Genomic DNA, 22,448 nt, shown 5'->3' with positions numbered 1-22,448 from the left:
GAAATGTTTGGTCTGGGCTTTCTGCCCTTGGTGTTTGGGACTGAAAAGCAAGTTTGTAACATACTTGGCGAGGGGGGATGGAAAGTATTGCAGAAGAATAGGAAAAAAGATACAATAAGTCAAAAGAAAAAGCTGCCAAGCATTTCCTTTTGAGTTTGCATTTAGCGTATTTCATACTTATGTGGTTGTTAACGTTTATAATTTCCTGTGTGAGACTGCAGAAGTACTTTTTGTAGCTGAAGTGACGTGCAGGACAGTCTTGGAGGGGTGTTGGTAAGTTACACGTGTACAACATCCCTGTCCATGCTGCTGGGACTCTGGTGGAGTTGAACTTAGTTAAACTGATTCTAGGTTTCTAATTCTGTACTTTTGTGGAAATTGCAGCGACTGTCCTGTTCTACTCAGGCTCTAGTCAATGGATTTATTTTTAAATTTGTAACTATGCCTTTCAAATGTACCTTAAAAAAATGATTGACCTAAAGAAAGGGTGATTTGTTGGAGTGTAGTGTGCAGGGTTAGAGCATTTTTTTGGAGGGAAATCAGTCAAGAATGAAGAATGTTCATTGAAGATCACTCTCAGATACATCTCTGAAAAATCTCTCACACTGAAATATCTGAAAGTATCTGAAAAAACTTAGTAGTAAATTGTTAACAATCCTTCCTAATGGAGATTAGAGAAAGGTCCTGAAATCAGGATGTCTTAATTTGGTTAGGGCACCTACATTTTTAAAATAACAAAAAGTTGGCTGACACAGTTATTACAAAGGATAGGATTATTAATGGTGATTCTTTTTCTTTATTGTTTGGTTATGATTTACATTAGCAAGAGCAAACTTAAAAATCTTAACTATATATCAAATTGCTAATAGGAACTTAAAATGGTATCTTCCTCAGTTTTGGTCTTTTTACATTTCTATCTGGAAATGTTTTAAAAAACCCCAGAGCAAGAAGGGAGCTTATAGTGAAAATAGTGACAAAATCTTCATATTATGATAACATTGTTCTAGCACAGCAGCAGGATGGTTGCTGAAGAGCTGATGTTAATTAAGGCTGTACAACTGATCTTTAATGAGTACTTGCAGAATTAGAGGACAGCTTATTTATGTGTGTGTGCAATGGAGCCGTAATTATACAAGTCCTTATGGCCTTTCAGGTTTTAAATATAGATTTGAAGAGGTTTGGTTCTTTAGCCTGGAGTGCCTCCTTTATGTTGGCTAAGCACATCTCATATAATTACATTAAGAACCAAAGTTATGGAGATGGGAGTTTTATATTTTTTGGGAGGGGAGGAATAGTAATGTTGAAATCTCTGGAAAAGAAGGTCAGTAAATAGAATATTCATTGGTAAGGTGGCAACTATAAAATAGAAACCTGTGTCATGGGCTAGATGGACTTTTTGGTGGTTCTGTTTTTTCACTGTACATATCTGTGAAACTGTTGGCCTCTGAATGGCAAATGTGCTGATTTCAGCAATGTTTGCAGCGTCCTGTGATCTTTTTTCAGGCTTAGCTTCTTGACAGCCTTGTACTCAGAACCGCATTATTTAGTCAGCATTTTTCCCATTCTGACTTTGTGCAGTGAACAATATGGCTTCAATTATTGCTAACTTTTTACTAGAGTAAATAATTCTAAAAATTTCCCAAAGCAAACTCTGTTTTTGTAACCTGTTTTGGGAGAAAAAAGGAAAGGAAAACGTCTGATTTCCATTGCTTACAGCAATTACTGTTTACAGACAAGAATCCTTTGCCTTAATCTTGATGCAGGCCTTGCTGCCTGGATCAGTTTATTTTCTCAAGGTGATGCAAATGCAGAAGTGTCATGTTTACATAGGCAGGAAGTAGAAGAATAAATGCTGAGTAATTCAGGATTTGCTTGGTTTTTTTTTTTTTGCCTGTCACTTGTACATGCAGAATTCATTTTAAGAACACATGTAGAAGTTTAAACTGTATAAATGCATTTGTGATCTCTGTGAGCAGATACTGCTGTTTTTAGATTTAGATATTCCTGTGAGTTTAGGTAGTGATTTAGGTGCTTTGCCTTTTGCTAGTGGCAGATTTGTAACAAAAGTAAGGGCTTAAGTTACTGTCTGCAATGGAAGACCATGGGGAGGACATGCAGATGAGTGTGGATAAATAACTGTAATGTTATTTTAATACATGCAGGAGTTTTCCATACTTCTCTGTGAGGCAACGTAAATCCTGGTTTTGTTTTCACCCTTTCACATGACTAAAAGATTAGATTATGAGCATGAGAAATAGTAAGTATTATCATTATGATCATAAACTGGGCAATTTTAAGCAGTCCAGTAGACTCAAACATTGTTTTGCCTTCCTGATAATCTTTTCAAGAGGATTCCTTGTGTATGTGGCAGAATAAGGATTTTATGGTTAATGTTTACTTTATGAATATTAGAGGTAGCCAGGCCTTAGACCTAGAGCAAATCAGTTGTTGTGATGCACTGACTGAGGAGAAATCTAATTTTTGGAGTGATCTCATGTATATATTTTCAAATTGACTAGACACAAGGATAGACTAAGAAAATAATTTGTTGCAAAATAGTTCCTTCAAGTTCCTTTTATGAATGAGAGGAGATTTTGAACAGAGAAGATGGCTGGTAGACTTACTTGTTTAAGTGTCATAATAGTGGCATAAGTCTTTCTGTAAATTAGGATTCCTTTTTGATGTTTTAAGTTATCTATTTGTTATTTTTTAGACTGTAGTATTCAGGCACAATACCCTTGTATAATATTTTAGTTCACATTGCTATATTAATGGGCATTGAAATAGTTGTATTGTGGTTTTGGACAAGAATCTGGCAGTAGGTGCACATGCACAAACTACCTTTTCATTTCATGAGTTTGTGATCACCCTTCAGCAACAGTCATTAAAGGAAGACCTCTGCTTATGATTTTGTCTTGGTAAACATAAAGCAGAGCTAGTGAGAATTTGCATGGTGTGATATTGAGGTTTCTAAGTTGGATGTAATACAAAAAAATTGAAGTGGTCATGTGTAGTGAAATGTCTTCAGTCTGCTAAAATTTAAAAAAAACCATAATCTGTGCAAGACAATTGCAGTTTTCCATCTTTCTGTGTGCCAGATGTTAAGTGGAACACATGCATATCAAACACACATTTCTGTGCATTTGAAATATTCTAGTCTTCAATTTTTAGTGATCTTGTAGTTATTGTTAAAAATATGTATAACTTACATATGCTGGAGATCACTTAGCAGATTTTAGTGTCCTGGAATTTAGAATGACATGTTGTAGATGGAAATTTGAATTCAATCCTTTGGAACAAAGGAAGAGTGTGTTATATTCAGAATTGTGACCATGAATGTTATCTTTTCTGTCTGTCAAAAAAAGAGATGTGGAATATGACCTGGGAGATGGGGTTTGGGTTTCTGCTCCTGTGGCCTCTACCCAGGGAGGCACTGAGCCTCTTCTGTCCCTGTCCTGTGGTCAGACAGGGATCTCTCTCCTTGGCACAGAGGGGGTCTGGTGTGAGTCTGTGCTGGAAGTCGTGTCCCGCCCTCTGATGCCTTCCTAGATTCCAGATCTCCAGTGACTCCCTTGCTGCTCAGGCCACTGCTCTGTGGGCACTAATGGGTGTCTGAATGTTTGTAATTTTTGGCATAAAAAGATGCAGTTTGTGTGGGGTTTGAGGGGTTTTGTTTTGAGTACTTTGTATAAGTAATCAGACTCAGCATTTGACTGGATTCTTGTGATAAACTTCAATGTAAAGAACATGTGGTGTTATAACAATGGTATTAGTTCTGTAAGACATGCTGTTGATATTACACTTTTGGGTTAAGATAACCCAAATAAGAACTAATGGGTGAAGAAGAAAAATGTAGGTGCAGCAATGTTAGGCCTTGTATTCTTAATTGGTGCTAACAAAAGGCACTCTAAAGACTCACAGGCCAACTGGAAATGTAGTTTATCTCTTTCCTAGACTTCATGTACAATTCATGTAAAGTTGGAGTTCCTATCTATAGAAAGTGTTCAGTAAATAATGACCTAGGCCCCTTCCTTAAACAGGAAAAGGAGAATGCATCTCATCTGCTGTGTACTATCCCTCCTCTAAGCCAGATCTTAGCCTTAGGCTCCTTACAACTATTAATCTTGATTAAGATTTGATCCCAAGCAGCTCTTGATTTGGTTTAGCCATATGTGTCAGGATAAGGTGACCTGTGCCCTGGAAATCACGTGTTTCTGCTCTATCATTCCCAAAGGTGCTTTAGCTGACTAATTCTGGTATCTGTGCATAGATACCAGTGTTTGATCAGATAAGACACACAGCAATAATAGAACAATTGCATTGGCTTTGCCAGACAGGGTTACTGTTAAGGATAAAAACTGTTCAAGACAACTGAGGAATCTGATGCTTCATTGAAGATGCAGCTTCTGGCTGAATTTGTGTGTTGCTAGATTGGACTCTGTTTAAAAAGAATACACACATTAACACACCTACTCTGTGGGATTATTCCTCAAAAAAATCTACAGGATTATTCTTCAGAAGAATCTCCAGTTTGTGGAGAATGATTTTTAAAAGTACTCATTTAACTTAATTTCTTTTGTCAAGTGTCTGATTTTGAAGAATGTATCTGCCTATTTATTCTATCCTACTTGATTTATCCAAAAAAGAATGATGAAAAATGACAAGGGGAAGCATTGAATGTGCCTACTATTACAAAATATCCACTGTATTGTAAATATCAGTCTTGCAAGACTTTGTTTGAAAATATTTGCAGTTGATTTGAAATGAAAAACCTTTAACAGGTAATAATTAAAGGATAGCTAAGTTTGTGTTTGGTTGAAAAACAGCTTACCTGCACTTAGCTTTGACAGATGAATGAAATCCCAGGGTCTTTAAAATCTCTTGATGACTAAAACTAGTGGGAGAAAAGATACTAAATGTACCCAGAGAAGTTCCAGGGCTGTGGGTGTACTGCATGCATTTTGTAGTTTTTATGTTATAAAGTTCCAAATGCTTCTTTTTTTTTAATAGTTTATCATCATTTGTAAGGGACGAGGAGGAAAGGCAACTGGCCTTTCCAAATTTGAGAACAGTAAATTTGAGGAAAACATAAATACACCATATTTCTCTGTTGTCCTGCTCTAATGCTTATCCACTCTTTTGGTTTGAGTTTGGATTCATTTGTCTGGCTGCTTCAGTGTGAAGGCCTAAAGGGCAAACAAACTGCTTTTTGCAGTATGTGGGAACATTAAAACTGCACAATAAAACTCTTAATTTACATGTAAAATGCACTTTAGGTTACTGTGAGATTCATATATGTATATCCACCTAATATCTAAATAAAGCATTCAGGTTCAGAATTGATGTATTGCAACAAAGCTGTAGCCTTCTCTCTGACTGTCAAATAGAGCATTTGTACCCAAATATTCAACTTCTGAAAAGGACTAAAAGGGTAAATACTTGCTGAGGACTTAGTCTTCATAGCAAATCTGAAACTTCTCTCCGGTTTCAATGAAGAAGATCCACCTGATAAAACTGGAATTGTAGACAGCTGATGGCCCTCAGCTCTTCTGAAACATGGTGAGCTCTGGTTACAAAGACTTTGCCAGCTTATGCTGTTTTGTACACAGCAGAGCTCCTCTAACTCCTAATGGTGTAAGGTTTAAATTAGCAACTAATAAGTTACAAAAAGAAAGGGACAGATATTACCTACTTTTTCTGAAATTGAAGCAAACACAAGATTCATGTTAAGATTATATGGTATCTTTTAGTTTAATTGCACAGCACTCAGACCTCTAGTTGCCTGTACTTTACTCGGGGTTTCCTGTGTTGGTGGTTAAGTGCTGCTGTATCAGTTCTGAGCATATTGATCCTGAGAATGCTGTGCTGGGGCTGTGTGGTGAGATTTACTCCTTCTGCATTGGCTGCAGGTGAGGTACATAAGGGGTATCTTTCCAAATCAGGGATTAGTATCTTCCCTGCTCTTCAGACTGTTATTACTTACAGCTTTTATTAGCAAAATTGACAGGACTCCTTAGCATCTGACTGGCGACTCCAGATCTTGAGGCTAACAGGGTGTGTTTGTTAGATGTCCTATCTTGTATCTTTTGCAGTTGGTTGCTTGATGGTTATATTTATGCTTCCACTTCCTGACCTTACTACATACTTGAGTTTTCAAATGTTGAAATCCTTCATTCCATCTGCTGCTTCTGTGTTCAAGATGCTGGGCAGTTGCTGAGATTTAAAAGATTGAAGCAGCTCTATGATGTTGGCAAATTTTCCGCAGCAAGACTTCTGAACAACACCATCAGTTCCTTGAGCTCCTTTCTGCTGTCCTTTTTTTTTGTTGCAAGATCTTGATACTGTAGTCCTACTTCCTTATCTGGTAGTAGATCCTCCTAAAAAGCTTTTGACCCAGTCTTGGATGTTGGAATTACTAGTCAAGAGTTGTGCAGGACATGTATTGTGATGTGTTGCATTCTTCCCAACTTGCAGTGTAATCAACTTCTTTTCCATGAACCTTTCATGATCATCATTGTGCCCCCATCTTGTTAACAGCTGTCTTCTGATGAGCAAAACACTGAAGTTCAAAGATGAAGAAAATCCTGCTTCTCAGACTCTTTGTGGAGGAAACAGGTTGCTAGTTTCCTGCTTAGGCTTACTGTCAGGCTCTCCTGGGGCAGAAAGAGCTTAAGAGAGAAATATTAGGGGAAACCATTGGGAAAATAGCTCTGTTAGGCATTTCTGGCAATTTACTGCAGAAGAGTATTGTGAGAAAAAGTTAAAAAATTTAGGTCCAGCAGGTAGCACAGAAGTCCTTATAGTCTGTGTGTGATAGACTAGGTCATGTAGACTGTTAAATGCTAGTGCAAGTTTAGTGGTAATGAGTTTGGCTTCCAGATGTGAATGTTAAGGGCAATAGAACTTCTTCCTTTTTGAAGACTGATTTGTTTATAAATGTTCATTATCTTTGAGCTGTGTGTAGTCTAGCAGTAAAGAACAAGTTAAGTGAAATGTATCTCTTTAAAGGATTTGTCCTACTTGTTATAACAAAACATGAATTATTGAGGAGAAACTAAAGCTTGTAGGTGCAGTGATACCTACAAGCAGAACTTTGCTTTAATAATTTTATGAATTCAGTAAATACCTTTGCTGTATTTCATTTGATTATTTTCTAAGAGAAGTCTGACTTGAGAGGAATAGAAGAATGGTCCTTTTAATATTGAGGACTTGATTCCTGTGTCTCCAGGGAAATTTGAAATGCAGAGAGTGCTTGCTACGTACCTGAAAACTTGGCTTATTCATCAATAATCTTCTCTTCCATATTTCAATCTCCCAAGCTTATAGAAAATTTCTAGGATTTCAGGGTGGGGGTTTAACTTTTTGATTAAAAACCCTACTGTTCATGTAGGGCACATAGAAGTTTTTCCAAGCTATTGATGAAATGTTGTGTGGCAATGACTGAAGAATTAATAATGAAGGGAGTACTAGCATGAATGAGGAATTTTATCTTAGTGTGTCAGGGAGAGTTCATCATCTGTTCCTCAGTATGGAGGGGCTCTGTGCCAGTGGGGGAAAAACTCTGCAGTGCCAAACCAGGACTTCAATGGGCTCTATGACAGGCTGCAACAGTGTTCTTTCTTTAGACCATTTTAAAGGTTATGACACATCTCGTGAGTTGTAAAACTCTTCTTATATCTGTCCATGCTGTTATCCAAAGTTATTAGGCCTTATTGTTCCATGTATGCCTTCTTTGTTCCTCAATAATGTCATGTTTCTTTTTTAGTCTCCGGTTTCTGATGCCATAACACATGTACCAACTGTGTTCCTTCTTGGCAAGCTGGTTAACGTGCCTCTGGACACCTTTGTATATCTCATTATATATGAAGGAAATGACATGAAGTAGACAGTAATTGGAGGGAACCGTGAGAAGCTGGAGGGTAGGTCTGCCATCCAGCAGGACCTCAGCAAGGTAGGGGAAAGCACAGGTAGAAAGCTCCTTCAGTTTAACCCAGACAAATGTGAAGACTTCCTCTGAAAAGTAACAGCACGGCTGTGCTGGTGGACAGGGACCTTTGCAACCTGGTGGCCCTTGGTGAGCAGTGAACAGTGGCAGTGTCCAGTGGCATTAGTCACAGTGGTGTGTGTGTTCCCCAGCCTGAGGCTGCCCTCAGCAGTCTGTCTGTGGCTGTTTCTGAACTCACCTGTGAGCAGTTGCTTTGTGTCTGAAGGGTGATCCCAAGATGCAGCTGCTGTGGGAGGAAAGGGAGTGAGAGGCAAAGACAAACCAGACCAAGCAGGTGAGCAGTGTAATATCTTCTGTGGTACAGCTGCATTTTAATTTGCCTTTGCATCACACTGTGGGTCATAGTCTATCCTCTGATTAATGTCTGCTCTCCTTTTTGCTATCTGTCACCTAATAGGCTCTGACACAGAGGAGGAGACATTCGTGTAAATCATCAGGTTCATATTCTTATCTTGCAATTTGTATCTCATTTCCAGGTTTTTACATTCAGTAGTACCTTTTCCTTTCAAGCTGTCTTGAAAGTTTAGTGGATGTTGGCTGAAAGCATGTCATCTCTAGTGAAGAGTAAGTTGTGCATTAAGGAGCTATTCTGGATAGAATATGTGCAAGTAAGAGAGCTGTCTCTTTCTAAGATTTGAGGACAAGGCTTTAGCAGTAATTCCATTGAAACTGCAGTGGTAAAAATCCATTATTTCCATTTCATGAGTCCAAATATATGAATGTATTCAAAAGACCCAGAATGAATAGAAATTGATTTTGTGACATGTTCCTGTTCTTCTGAAAGTATAGTCAATAAATTGATTGAAACTTTTCTCAATTAAAAGAAAAAAAAAACCACACACACACACGATTGGAAAATATTTTATTGTTGGGCTTTTATTATTCTGAATATTTTTATAGTGATGTATTATTTCTAGAGTTAATAAATATTAGTCAGTTGCCCATAGCACCTTTTACCTCTTCAGTTTGTTGTTTATCAGCATCTGATTTAGAGTGACCACTGATTCCAGCCTTTTCATTTTCAGGAGCACAATCTGAATATGCAAAATAGAATACAATGAACGAATGAGCAAAAGACTAAAGGCAGGGTGGCTTCAATAGCAATTAGACTTTCTTTGAAGAGGAGCTGGATTTAAAAACGCTGGCAATCACCACCTTCTGTGAGAGCAAACAGGCCCTGCAGACCCCTGTCCATGGCCATGGTGTGTGTGGTGTTCTGGTCAGCAGTGTATTGTGACCCAGTTTTTTTGGAGGACAGTTTATCCGTCATCATTCTGTTTGGTTCCTGGGGTTTTTGTAGTACCTTAAACTGGGAGAAAGTCTTTTACTGGTCACTTAAAGGGAGTGCTGTGATGGATGTCAGAGTTCAGCTGTCCTTCACATATGCTGGGCTGGGTAACTGGTGACATTATCCTCATTTTAAAAGGCTACCAAGTCAGGTCTTGAGTTTTCTTCCATTATCTCCTGTATTCCTCCTGCATTGCAGCTGTTCAGGAAGCTGTATCTAGCAAACTGAGCTGTGCTTTAGGGGGTGGTGGAGGAGAGAAGTCACAGCAGAGCAAAGAAACACATTCCTGAGAGTCCTCATTACAGAGCATGAAGAGTATGGGAGACTGCTCATTTATAATTGTCCTCCACCCTTAAGCAGCTGTTCTGGTTTTGTGCGTTGCCATGCAGTATTTGAACATCTTGGGAAGCCACAGATGTTTGACTCATACACTGGACCTGATTTGATCCTTATTCCTATTGCTGGAGCCTTCTGGCTGAGATCACTGTGACTCAAATCTTGCTCCCAGCTCCCATTTCACTAAGGAGCAACAGTTTTGTTACATGTCAGGTCTGGCACTTGGTCCTCAGCTGTTTCACCAGCACTTCCTGTGTTTATAGCTGGACAGTTGGGCTTGGCTGTGGACATGACATTTACTCAGAATTATGGCAGTTTTCTGTGAACTTTATGCCTGACACAGATGTTTCAGAGAGAAATGCACCTTTGCATTCTGTGACTTCAAAAAGTATTAAATTAAGAAAAACAAGGGTAGCATTAACATAGCACAGCTCAGATCAGCTGTTTTTCATGTATTGCTAGCCCAGGATGAAAACATGAAGACAATTTTTGTGACTAGTTGGTACATAATTGGATGTATATAACTATATTCTGATAGTCTGAGGGCATCCTCTCCATTGTTTTTGTGATTGTAATCCAGTTTTCGACTAATACCTGTAAATATGTTTGCATGGTAATAACTTCTGCTAGATTTTATGTGGTGGAAAAAGTAGTCATTTCTATGCAAAGAAACATAGAATTGAAGTGGGATTTGGCTGAAACCCTACCGCTGTTCCATCCATATCCAGCTGTAGGGCCTAGATATCCATCCCTCTATCACATGGCAGTGGTGGGAAATTGCCCAGAGAACCAGCCTGGTACCTCAGGGGCCTGTGGTGTTTCAGAGATCTGGCATTTCAGACCTCTGTCTGCTTTGCTTTATACTTCTTTGTTCTTGATCTTCATTGTTTCAGTTTTTTAATGTTCTGCTGGTACTTCTTCCATTTGAGCTTATTCTGTCTTAAAATTTGTCTCTTGGAATAGAGATTTAATTACTGAGCAGATGTGTTGTCTTCATTCTGCCTGCTCTAACTACCTTTATCTCTGTTCATTTTGAATCTTAGACTTTTAGCTCATTAAGTCCTGTGGAGCTAGAACTCTTTGCAAGTTAAAGACACAGAAAAAATAATACTCTTATCAGATCTTGCTGCAGTTCTGTAAACAAGCTTCCTAATCGTGCTTTTATGTTAATGCCAAAGAAACAAATAAAAATTTGTTGCACTGTGATTATAAACAAACAAATACAAAATTGCAGTATAAATATTGAGATGCTTTTCCTTCCTTTGGGTTTTGGGTTTTTTAAATTCTCTTTAATGCTTTCCGAAACAAGATTAACTAGAGACTTAAGTGGAAATGAATCAGTTATGAAAGAGAGCAAAAGAGAAATTGATGTTGCCTGAAATCCTTCATAGTCTGAAGCTAGCAAAGAGGGAGAAGCCAAAATGTAGGTATAGGGATTGCTTGGATATAAAACCTAGGATATAACTGTGGGAATGCATTGAGGTACAAGAATTGGAATGCAACTATGTGTAGTGAAATCTGCAAAAGCTGGGAATGTCATGCTTAGTGTTCAAGATCTGCAAGCAATTGGCAGCACTTTTCATAGCTGTTCTTGTAAAAAAAACTGCTTTTCCTGAACTTGGGACCTGATCCAGTTTTTTTTTTTTTTTTCCTATTTTTTTTTTTTTTTTTTTGTGTTCTTGGCTTGTACTCATGTGAACTAGAATGGAATTAGCAAGAGACAGTAAAGCTGTGGTTGTGTGTAGTCTCTCCTCAGTGGTATAAAGTTGGCTTGAGAAATTCCTGCTCCAAATCATTCTTCTCTGCTTGTATAACTTTTTCCAGGAAGAGCTGGGTTTTTCTGTAGGACTGAAATGTAAAATGTCTGATCCAATTTTCCAAAAAAGCATTTCAGAAAACTTCCTATTCCCCTTTTTTCCCCAAGACAGGCTACTACTGGTAAACGGTGTGGCTCCATGAACAGTTATGCTGGAATGACTGAAAGAATGGGCACCCTGTGATGGCAACAGGGGCTCTTCTTGCCAGAAATGAGTCCATTTGGCTCTCAAGGCAATAGCCTGATGGATCAGCAATGTTCATGGACTCTGAACAAAGGGTCATCCATCCTCAGTCTTTGACTGGCCTGGAAAATTTGACCAGTGTAGACCAGAGGTAAATGATCCAATCAAGTATGCCATCTGAACTCCCTGCAGGTTAATTGACACATGGCAAGTGCTGCATTGTTTCCGAATTTCATTGCAAGATTATTCACAAAATAGCTGCACTATTTGCAGGTTTGAGCCAGGAGGTCACCAAAAGAGTTAAGAAAATTCCCTCCAACTTTCAGATTCTTTCCTTTGTTGTTAGCTTCAAACATGTAGACTATTGTCTATACAAGAACAGAAGAAACCTATTTTGGTGTGACAAATATTGGGATTGATAAAATTTGATCTCAAATATTTATCAATAGACCACATTTTAGCAGTGATGTAGTTTTTCTTCTTTGTACCATCAAATTTCCTGCAATTCTTGTGGTTCTTTAAAATCTATGCTGTTTTATAACTGAAATTTAAATAAAACTGTGATGGCAATAAATGAGTTAAATGAATGTGTGTCTGCCCCTTCTCCCCAGACTCAGAGTGTTTTTGTGTAAAATTTTAAAGAAAAACCTCTTTTATGCATGCAGGGCAGCTCTAGAAGAGGTAGAAGGAGATGTGACAGAGCTGGAACTGAAACTTGACAAGGTAAGCTTTTAATTCAGCAATGTTTGTCTCAGAAACATCAGAAAGTGTGTTTCGGTTTTGTTTGAAAGTTCACAGCTGGAAAGTGTCAGTGGGCGACCAAGCAGCCTGCTCTGCAGAGGGGAGGGATCCAGGTCGAGCTCACAGCTGGCCTCGGAGGCCAGGCTGGAGCAAAGCAGCACCGGGCAGCTGCGCTCTCTCCTTCCCTGGGCGGAGGCTTCGCCTGTGCAATTCCCTCCTGAGGGGCCCTCACTGCGCCCTGTGACTCAGCCCGGGGAGCGCTGCGAGCTCCTGCCGCTCCCAGTGAGATAAAAGCTGCACCGAGAGCCTGTTTGACCACAACAGCTTGCACTGGGACATCTGGGGACTCCTTGGTTTAGAGATTTAAAATTCATGCTGTTTGTCACTGGTAATCTCAGGCACTATAGCCAGGTGTGTGTGTGTGTGTGTGTGTATATATATATATGTATGTATGTATATCCTTCACTCTTGTGTGGAGAACTTGACTGCTGTAAAATTCATCCTGCATTTTGTCGTGCTTTGTGCATACAAAATATATTTAGCACCTTTTCAACTCCTTAATATCTGTTTATTGGTTTCCTCAACTTTGGAAACTTTTGTTTATTTCTTTGCTAGTATTTTGAGAGTGGCTTATTTTTGGTTTTCATCTGTATAAAGTCTTCTTTCCTTTGTGTTTAAATGTTTTAAATTATTTTTATCTGAGTTTTCGCATGGCAGGCAGATGTCATTTGTTTTCCTCCTTAACTGCTTTTTGAACCTTTTTTCCCTGCAGCTGTGAGTTGGCTGCAGAGAGCTGGAGGCAAATAAAGATGGTGTCAAGCCTGAAGACTTGTTCTTTACTACTTTTTATAGTATTTCTAGTTTTTAGTAGCTAATAATCTAACAATTTGCTCTTGCAAAATAAATTCAGGATCCTTAATTTTGATTTGGTGTGAATCTTGGTGAAACTTTTGGGTATAACACACATTTTTACTGTAGGGGTATTGAATCTGTTTTGGTAGATCAGTGTAAGTGTTTAAAGGATCTGAAAAATCAAACTTGCAAGTTTGGCCTTTCCACTAGTCTGAAAGTTTTTGGGGAAAAGAATTCTCATATTCCTTAAATGGCATTATTCAGGGCCTTGTAGTACAATACTAAAGTTGAAAGCCAAGCTTCTTGGGTGAGCTGAAGCAATTATGGCCTGAGGGTAATAACTGGTCTAGGCTTGGTTGGTAACTTTTTGTGATCAGTTGTTCATACTAAACTTGGTTTTATTGTCTCACAATTTTGACTTTGGGCTATGTTGTCTGCAGTTTTATGCTCTCTGGAAGAAAGCAAGCCTGGTTCAGGCTTCTGAACTATAAGCAAAGGTGAAGGAAAAAGGTTAATGTTGATAGTGGGTTTTTTTTCTGTCCATTGTTCAAGCAACTTGGACATTCATCAGAATGTGGAAGATCACACTTAGCCTTCCATTTTTCCTAAGAATCTGGGTCAACATAAAAATTACTGCATAACTAAGGCAGGAAGGATGTTTGGATTGTTTCTTTGCCCCCAACATAGGATCAAGTGCTTCTGTGTTCTTTTCATGAAAATTTATTTACCATTGTTGAAAAATCTTTCAGAGATGAAAGTTGAATCTTCTGGTTTTATTCTTAGCTTGGCTTAGGGTGGGGGAACTCAATCCTAATGCTCCCCATCTCAAGAGAGCATTGTGGCCATTGCAGTAACCACTATCTCTTACATTAATGGCCCCGTGCATAAATGGTTCAAGAAGTGGGAAAGCATCCAGGACAAGATACTGAGAACCCTCCTGTCCTCAGGAGGCCTGAGGTGCTGACTGAAGCAGTGAGTGGTAGGGGTGGAAAGCCATCAGAGATTAGCCTGTTTGTGAGTGGAAACATGATTGATTTCACCTCCTGAGATGTAACCTTGGCTCTTCAGTTGTGCTTTGCGCAGAGCCCTTTTCTTTCCTGTGCCTGTATTCTGAGTGTCTGAGGATGAAACAACCAGTGTGGGTTGTTTTTGTTTGTTTTGTGGTGTTTCTCCTCAGAAACCACAATAACCTCATCATTTGCTTGGGTTCTAACCATTTATGTTTTAGTTGCTGTACTTTTTTGCCCATTTAAAACTCTCTTTTGAAATATGTGCAACATGTCAGTTAACAATAAATTGAGTAAAAATAATATTAAAACTTTATAGCATGGTAGCTCTCCCAGTAGCCTATCTGTTGACCTAGAGTAGTATTTTCACAGCTGTCACTATACAGTAGAAAGCTTTTCACAGAATCTCAGGGTGAGATTTTGAAATTTTAGTTTTGTAGCCTTAACTAAGCTCAGTGTTTTCATGTTTATATGATGGTGTGAAAACCAAATCAAAATAAGCCTTCCGCTTTCTCTCTCTTTTTATATTCATTTTAGCTGGTGAAGCTTTGTATTGCAATGATTGACACTGGGAAGGCATTTTGTACAGCCAACAAGCAGTTCATGAATGGAATTAGAGACCTTGCACAATATTCCTGTAAAGATACATTGGTTGAGGTAAGTTCTTTGATGTGAAAATGGAAGGAGAGAAACATAAGTTAAAAAAGGTACAACATAAGAGTTGGCAAGAGAAGTAGTTGAAGTTTATAGTATTATTTGCCTTTTTGCTCCTTTTTATTTGCTGTCTCTTTTAGAGTGGGGGTTTTCCAGCTGTGGTGCACTGCAGGTGTCTCTGCTGTTTAGTTTCAGCAGTGACATGGGTCTGCCAAATTTCAGAAAATGTGTTAAGATTAGTGTGTGCGCTGGTGATTGCAACATGATAACCTGTTTTTTGAGTAAGAGTTTGAAATGTGAAAAATATTCATTAGTGTAATATTAAATACTGTAAATTAATGTTTTAGACTATGTGAGCTTCCCATATCTTTAGTCAATTTGAATTTTTCCTGCTTTTCTTCAGTTTGGTGCTGTATGTACAGGTAGATAGAAGTAACATCTTTGTTGCTTGTATCTTTAATAGATTTATTTGCTATTGCAGCCATGTTCTCCTTCTAGCCTAGTGGTTTTAGTCTCATAATAGTGCTGTAAGGAAAATCAATTTCCAAGTTCTTTACTGAAAAGCTGTAAACTTTTGAACTGTTGCTTTTGTGCTGTGTTTTTAATAGGGCTTAACTTAAACCACTTTTATTTTCTCTTTACAGGCCAGTTTGATGAAGTTCTCTGACACCTTACAGGAAATGATCAATTATCATAATGTGAGTATTTCTAGCTGCAGCATGGCAGTGATGGCTTACCTCCAGTTATTTTTGATAATAGATTAATGGTAAAGCCTTTCTTGTTGATAGTGTTTGCAAAATAATGGTTTAAATGGTGCAACATGGCAATGATGGCTTACCTCCAGTTATTTTTGATAATGGATTAAAGCCTTTCTTGTTGATAGTGTTGGTAAAATATTGGTTTAAATGCTGTTAGATAACTCTTGTTTTATACTTATAAATATTTTATTAATGTTTTGTTTACAAAGTATTTATAAATATCCACTTTTCTGCAGATTTCCATCTTGGCTTATTTTTCATTTGGAATTTGTAAGCTTTGGTGCTCTCAGACAGTAAATACTGGATAGTTTCATCTTTTTGAATCAAACTGATGGTAACAGTTACAGATTATGAGCTTATACCTTTGCTGGTCTGAAATAATGATTGTCTTTTCCATAGTTCCTACTTTTTTCCCCTATCCTTTATAATACACAAAATGAAGCACCTATGATTTGCATATAGTTTTCTTTTTGGAATGATAGCAGATTTAGTTAAGTGTGGAGAAATGAGAAAATGCTAGGATTTAAGATTAATTGTATTTTTAGCATGTCACAGTTAATCAGAAACTTCAGTTTTCCCTGGGTTGAAAACTAATTTGTTATTTTTTTTCTTTAAGAGTTTGGTCTTGTATTCAGAAGTTTGTTCTTCTGGTTTTTTCATCTTTCATTGGCCCAACTGCTCTTTGTTAATTTTCCAGCAAATTGCTGGAAACAAACTGAAGTGTCTCCAAAGTGCTGAAAATATGCAGCACACTTAAAATGTGGGTTTTTCATACCACTGGGAGTTTAAAAATTAACAAGACAGAATGGAATGGAAGTTTGCTAGCTTTAACTCAGCTTTCTAAAAGTGTCTGATTATGCTTTTTTTTTTTTTTTTAATGTATGCTTTTAGAATGGAAGGGAAGCAAAGCAGGTTAATAGCATTGTGTTTGATTTTCTTTCCAATATACAAAGTGTACATATTTGCACTTAATCTAATGAAAACTGTAAAGAAGGGAGAAAGTGAACAGTGCTTCTTGGGCTGGAGAGAGAAGGGAGTGCAAAGATTCAAAGCAGCAGTACTGGAGCAGGTATTGTGTTCGTGTCAACAATTTCTGCAGATTAGATGGAGCAGATGAACCCAGGCTGTCCCTCTTCATCACAAGTCTTGCTGCTGGGATCCCTCTTACCCATGTCTTTTATCTATGGTTTGCTCTTTTGGACACCTCTGACATAGGTCCTGTGTTATTGCTGCTGTTATTCTACAGCTTGTGATGGTGGCTTGCACTGCTTTGGTAAAATCTGGCATAGCACAACTCTTCCTTTTGGGCAGTTTGAAGGCAGAAAGCGAAGCACAACCATATTAAAGAAGATTTCTTTTCAGATCTAATTAGGGCCAATCTGACTTCTGCCCTGCTTTTTTTTCCCCTCCATGCCATTGCTGTGCTCAGGCGTAGTGAGAACAAAGTGGCTTTTACCAAAGGCACAAACATCAGGAGTGAGGCACAATTGCTTTGCCAGACATGTTGTGGTCCTGCATTGCTTTTTGTGAATCTGCTGAGTTCAACAGGGCTTCCTGGCTCAGAGTGACAGGTCTGTTGCTGACCAAGGTGACAGAGCCAGCAGGAGGGAGAAGCTAGAGGAAGAAAGAAGAAAGGAAGGATGGAAGGGGTAGGAGATGCTGCCACTGAGTTCTGGATGACTGTCAGTTTTTTCGTGTGAGGCTTTGCTACAGATAAGGCCAGGGACCAGCCTAATGCAGCATCTTCACTGATTCAGCAGTGGGGGAGTAGCTGTGACAGCTTATGGCAAATAGCAACTTTCTTAGTCTTGGAGTGTATGAAAGGTAGTAGGTTGACAAGGCTGTAAATCTAATCAGATCATGGTCTGGGCACTTATTTCTGTGTTTTTTAGGGGAAATGATGTCAATGTATTTTTCTGCCCAGCACATTTTTTTCTCTTCATTACTGTAAGCAGAATGCAAGGCTCATATTTCTGGGAGTCCTCTAAACATTTGAGTTCCCATCTGGTTTTATCTTTTGGTATTGATCTTGATTGGTGCACTCCCCAGGCACTGGCAAGCTTAAATGTCAGCAGTGGGAGTAGTCCCAGCCTGACTTCCAGTTTGTCAAGAAGTTCTTTATTCTAGTTGTCTGCTTTTCTTGTTTCCCAAAGTGGGAATACAAACAGGTTCTTCCATGTGTCGCTGGTAGATACAGTTCTGGTTGGAAGGGTCCTCAGGAGGTGTGGATGGTTTGACTGCCTGCCTAAATCAGGGTCAGGTGTGAGGTTGGAGCAGGTTGCTTTGGTCTTGAAAACCTCCTGGCATGGAGGCTGGATGCAAGGTACAGTACCACTGCTAATGAGTGGCTTAAACTCAGTCATGTTTCCCTTCAGTGTTTCTAGGAAAGAGACATGAGCTGGTAAAGGTTTTGCTGTCAGTACTTGGCATTACATAGCTTCCTATTTTCAAATCTTAATAAAGAATCTAAGACTGAGAACATTTAAAGAAAATATTTTTTTGACCTTAAACTTTGAGGTTTTGACTTGCTTTTTCAAGAAAATTATTTAATATTTCATGATCTTTACCTTTTATGAGAGATTCTGTTCAACTGGGCCAACTATATTTTTGTGAGGCTGCCTTGTGTATTTCTGTTATGCAGAATTGGAGGTGTAGGGAGGTTGAAAATTGAGGCAACATTTGTTGTCTGCACAATAAGAAGTGACAAAAGGATTTGTCCAGTAGTCATTGACCTGTTACATTCCATCCTAAAACTCAAAGGGCAGATGTGAAGCTGAAGGAATGTGTGTTTTCATTTTCCAGTTAGAATTTTTTTGGGTCATAAGAAAGCATTCAAATTATCTCACATCCAGGTGTGCTTTGGCCTTAAAGAATGAGCAAATATCTTAGACTTTACAATTCAAATGAATTGATTATATTTTGTGCCCTCAGCCTTCCCAAATCGTAAGAAATTTTGGAGGCATTGCTTAGATTACTTATTCTTAAAAAGAATCTGCCATTCCTTTTAATTGTCCAACAGTGGGTGGTTTTTACAAACATTCATGTAAAGGATTGTAAAGTACTGAATACTCATGTATGTTACATTTTCAGCATTAATTTCAATCCGTGGTTTTGGGGTTTTTGCCAGAACTTAAATGCATGTTTTTTCTGTGGTTTCATTTGTCTTTTAATTGTTGATAAACTGTGAAAGTCTAAGAACAAAAAAAAATATTCCTTAACATTCAAAGTTGTTTCTTCAGGAACATTACTGTACAATTAACATAAATAAACCTCTTCTATAAAACTAGGCATGGCAGGATGAGAGAAAAAGATGCCAGGAGCTCTTATCTCTCCTTATAACCAGTCTTCAAGGAAAGAGCAACAAAATATGTTTAGTTTGAGTTATTTTCCTTATTTTCTTCCTTATCTTTTATTTATTTCAAAACTACTGTGAAGGGATTTATATTTTGATATTAGGGACACAGTGGTTTAATAATAATTCTCATCTAATTCTGCATAATTCCATTGGTATTTCTGAAATCAGAAGTTATGAATACCTCCAAGTTACTGACCTACATAATAATGTTTTCTTTCAGATTCTGTTTGACCAAATCCAAAGATCAATTAAAACACAGCTTCAGACTTTCGTTAAAGAGTAAGTTAATTTGCACTTGTAATGGGAAAATTAGACATAAAATGGAATTTTAAAAATCTGATTTGAGTGGGTAAGTGAAACATCCTTCTTGTAAACTGTCACCCATAAATTGCAAAGTGTGTATTAAGGCTTTGTCAAAAATCACCCCAAATCACTGAGGCTTTAGATCCAGCTGCAGAAATGTTGCAATAGGGTAATTGTCTAAGCTTGGGGGACAAAGCTTTTGCCCAGTAGGCATCAGCTGTATTCAGTTCAATTTTGTCCTTTCCCTGGAAAAGAAAGACAAGAGGCTTCTGTCATAATTTGTGGATTTCCATTTGACCCAAGCATGTATTGAAGAATATATAATTTGAAAAAGACACCAGCTACAGCAGTCCCAAGCTTGGTCTGTCTGGTGTAGCTTTAAACTCTTTCATGCTTTGAAATTAATTTGTCACCACATTTCCTTTTTCCATAGAGATATTAGGAAATTTAAAGATGCAAAGAAACAGTTTGAAAAAGTGAGTGAAGAAAAGGAGAATGCTCTGGTGAAAAATGCCCAAGTTCAAAGAAATAAGCAACACGAGGTAGAGGAAGCAACCAATATCTTGACTGCAACACGGAAGTGTTTTCGACACATAGCTCTGGATTATGTTCTTCAGGTAAGGACAGCAATAAAAGTTACTTTTCACAACGATTTGTTACATATGGTTAGAGACATGTCCTTTAAAATGTTAGAAGTTCTTTTTGTAAGCTTCTTGGAAGCTGTGGAGATTCAGGGAAAAAGGAAGAACTTTATCTGCAAGTAATTAATTTTTTAATAAAATCTGAGGAAAATTAATTGATGCATTCTTATTGCTTTAATGCTGTGGTATTCAGTGCCCTTGCTGCAGTGGCATAGTTTAATTTTCAAGCTGAACATTAATTTTGAAAAAAAGCCCAATATTTGCCTGATACTTAGCTAAATGTTTCATGAGTTAGATATATGCTGCAATATCTTGTATATTTAAAGTAAAAACTGTAAGCTAGCATACGAAATACAAATTACTGAATAATTTTGATACAGGACATTGGGTATTTCTGCAATTTTATCTGTATGCTTTGGGTTGTATTCAGCTTGTCTAGATGCCTCAGTTTGGCATGGTGCTATAAGGGGAGTCAAAAACTTAACTATCCTTTACCTTTTTAGTGAATACTTTCCATAGGCTGTTGAGAGGTGTTCTTTGTATGCTGCTTTGTATTCTGTAATACAGTAATAAATTTTCTTTAGATACTTAAAATTCATCTGCTTCATACTTACACACAACTACAGCAAAGCAGGATTATTGCAACTCAGATGGTGTGAAATGTTGGGGGCTCCCAAATGGGTCTGAGCTTCTCCTATGATCAAAAAAGAACAGCTCTTTACAATTAAGCTGGTTTTGTATTAGACATTATCATCTTGATTTGTGACAGTCCTGTCAGTTATTTAAAGCTTAATTAACTTCTCTATAAATTGTGTTATGAGTTGTAGAATGAAGTGCATGTTCACAGACATGGTGATCAGTGGTCAGCTCTGAACTCCAGCTTTTTAAACACTAAGGTAATTTTGGTGTTTAAAAAGTCATGTGAATTATGCCCCACAGGATTATTAGTACTAGCACTAAATGGTGGGGACAGCTGGCAGTCACTACTGTAGTAGGCCAGTTCCTTATGTGTGCTTTGAACTGCAGGTTGTTTGCCTCCTGGAATTTGTATGTTCGAAGTATGAGCAGTTCCTGGGATAAAAATGCATTTAGAGTAACAGTTTCAGCATCTCTCAATGTGGACAAAAATCAATTCAGCTTCAGGAATTATGTCTACTTGAGTGGTTCTTCTGGGCTTCACAACTGTGGTCTCCTTGTAGCTAGATTGGCTTTAAACTGTAATTCAAAACGTTTGCTTTCCTTTTATTTTTATTTTTCTTTGCCTCACAGGCTGAGGGTTTATTCTACACAAACAAATCTTAATTATTTTTGCTGCAGAAAGTTTCCCAAAATAATGACAACTTAAGTATAGAAGTAGAATCTGGTTTTGATTATAGCTTCAGTAAGTTTGTTTATTTTGCTGAAATTCTAAACTGACGTAGAGGTGTTAAATTACAAAATCATGCCTGTTTCTGCTAAGTGGGTCTTTTAAAGTAAAATCTGTAGTTCTGGATGGCAACCTCTTAAGATCAGCTAAAGAAGATAGGGGAACTAGGTGAATGTGAAAAATCAGTCATTTTTTCTACATAATGTGGCATTCCCCAAGTTCTAGGGCAACACCTTTAATCAGTGACTTCAGCTAGCTTAAAAGCCCAGCCACACATGGAAAGTTATTGAAACTATTATGTTCTTGCTTGCCTGGGACTACTCTTGGGATACTTAAATACTGTGAGTCTGAGGGGAGAAGTAACCCTGCCCCCATCCTTCACTGTGCCCTGGCAGCGGTGCAACTTCTGCAGGGAGTTGGTGGGCTGGCTTAGCTCATCTGCTTGAAGCATCTTGAATTCAATCTCTTGAAAATGAGAACAAATTTTGCTTATAAGGTGTATTATATTACTTCTAGCAAGCAAGTGGTGTCCTGTATTTTCCTTACTGGTATAAGAAAATCGTGACTATGGCCGTGAAGCTCAAGCTTTCACGTGTTCTCTGTTTGCATCACTTTGATGTCATGACAGAACTAGAGTGCATCTTCTTTTAAAAGTGTTTTGGGAAGTCTAATATTGAGCTGTCTTCTTCCAATGTTTTAAGCTTGGATGTGATTATTTAGGGAAAATTGAAAATAAAATAAGTTTAGAATAAAAGGAATTGCTTGTTTGTTCTTTTCTCCTAGATCAATGTTCTTCAATCTAAAAGGAGAGCAGAAATCTTAAAATCGGTAAGATACACTTTATTCTCTGTACATCAAATGTTTTAATCTCTTAATCTCTGCTATTCTGCTCTGCACCTTCCCAACTTGTTTTCTGTTTTAAGGCCAGACAGTCTTTTCAGCTGTGTTATAAAGCTTATGAGTTTGAATCATTAGAAAAATATTCTATAGCCCCTCTGTTCCTTACATGTCCCAGTTAAAGAGAGAGAACAAAAATTTCAGGTGACTTGAATTAGAAGTAGTTTTCTGCCATTAAGTAGATTTCTGTTGTTTTGCTCATGGAGCTAATGCTATCAACTGATTTCTGAAATTTTTGGTTTGAT

The 22,448-nt window shown here is 37.9% G+C and overlaps 1 protein-coding gene across 5 annotated transcripts in view; it reads left to right on the top strand.

The window, feature by feature from the left end:
- ACAP2 (ArfGAP with coiled-coil, ankyrin repeat and PH domains 2) overlaps positions 1-22,448 on the top strand; it is a 60,749-nt gene that overhangs the window by 4,483 nt on the left and 33,818 nt on the right. For all 5 annotated transcript variants that reach the window (XM_041414341.1, XM_041414339.1, XM_041414342.1 and 2 more), the window contains exons 2-7: positions 12,295-12,352; positions 14,767-14,886; positions 15,528-15,581; positions 19,217-19,275; positions 19,733-19,916; positions 22,090-22,134. In XM_041414341.1, the coding sequence (XP_041270275.1) occupies positions 12,295-12,352; positions 14,767-14,886; positions 15,528-15,581; positions 19,217-19,275; positions 19,733-19,916; positions 22,090-22,134 (520 nt within the window). The remainder of the gene's footprint in view (positions 1-12,294; positions 12,353-14,766; positions 14,887-15,527; positions 15,582-19,216; positions 19,276-19,732; positions 19,917-22,089; positions 22,135-22,448) is intronic.

Source organism: Onychostruthus taczanowskii, unplaced genomic scaffold (genome assembly GCF_017590055.1).
Source record: "Onychostruthus taczanowskii isolate IOZ18803 unplaced genomic scaffold, ASM1759005v1 scaffold45, whole genome shotgun sequence".
NCBI lineage: Eukaryota > Metazoa > Chordata > Aves > Passeriformes > Passeridae > Onychostruthus > Onychostruthus taczanowskii.
This window is presented reverse-complemented; position numbering and strand designations above follow the sequence as displayed.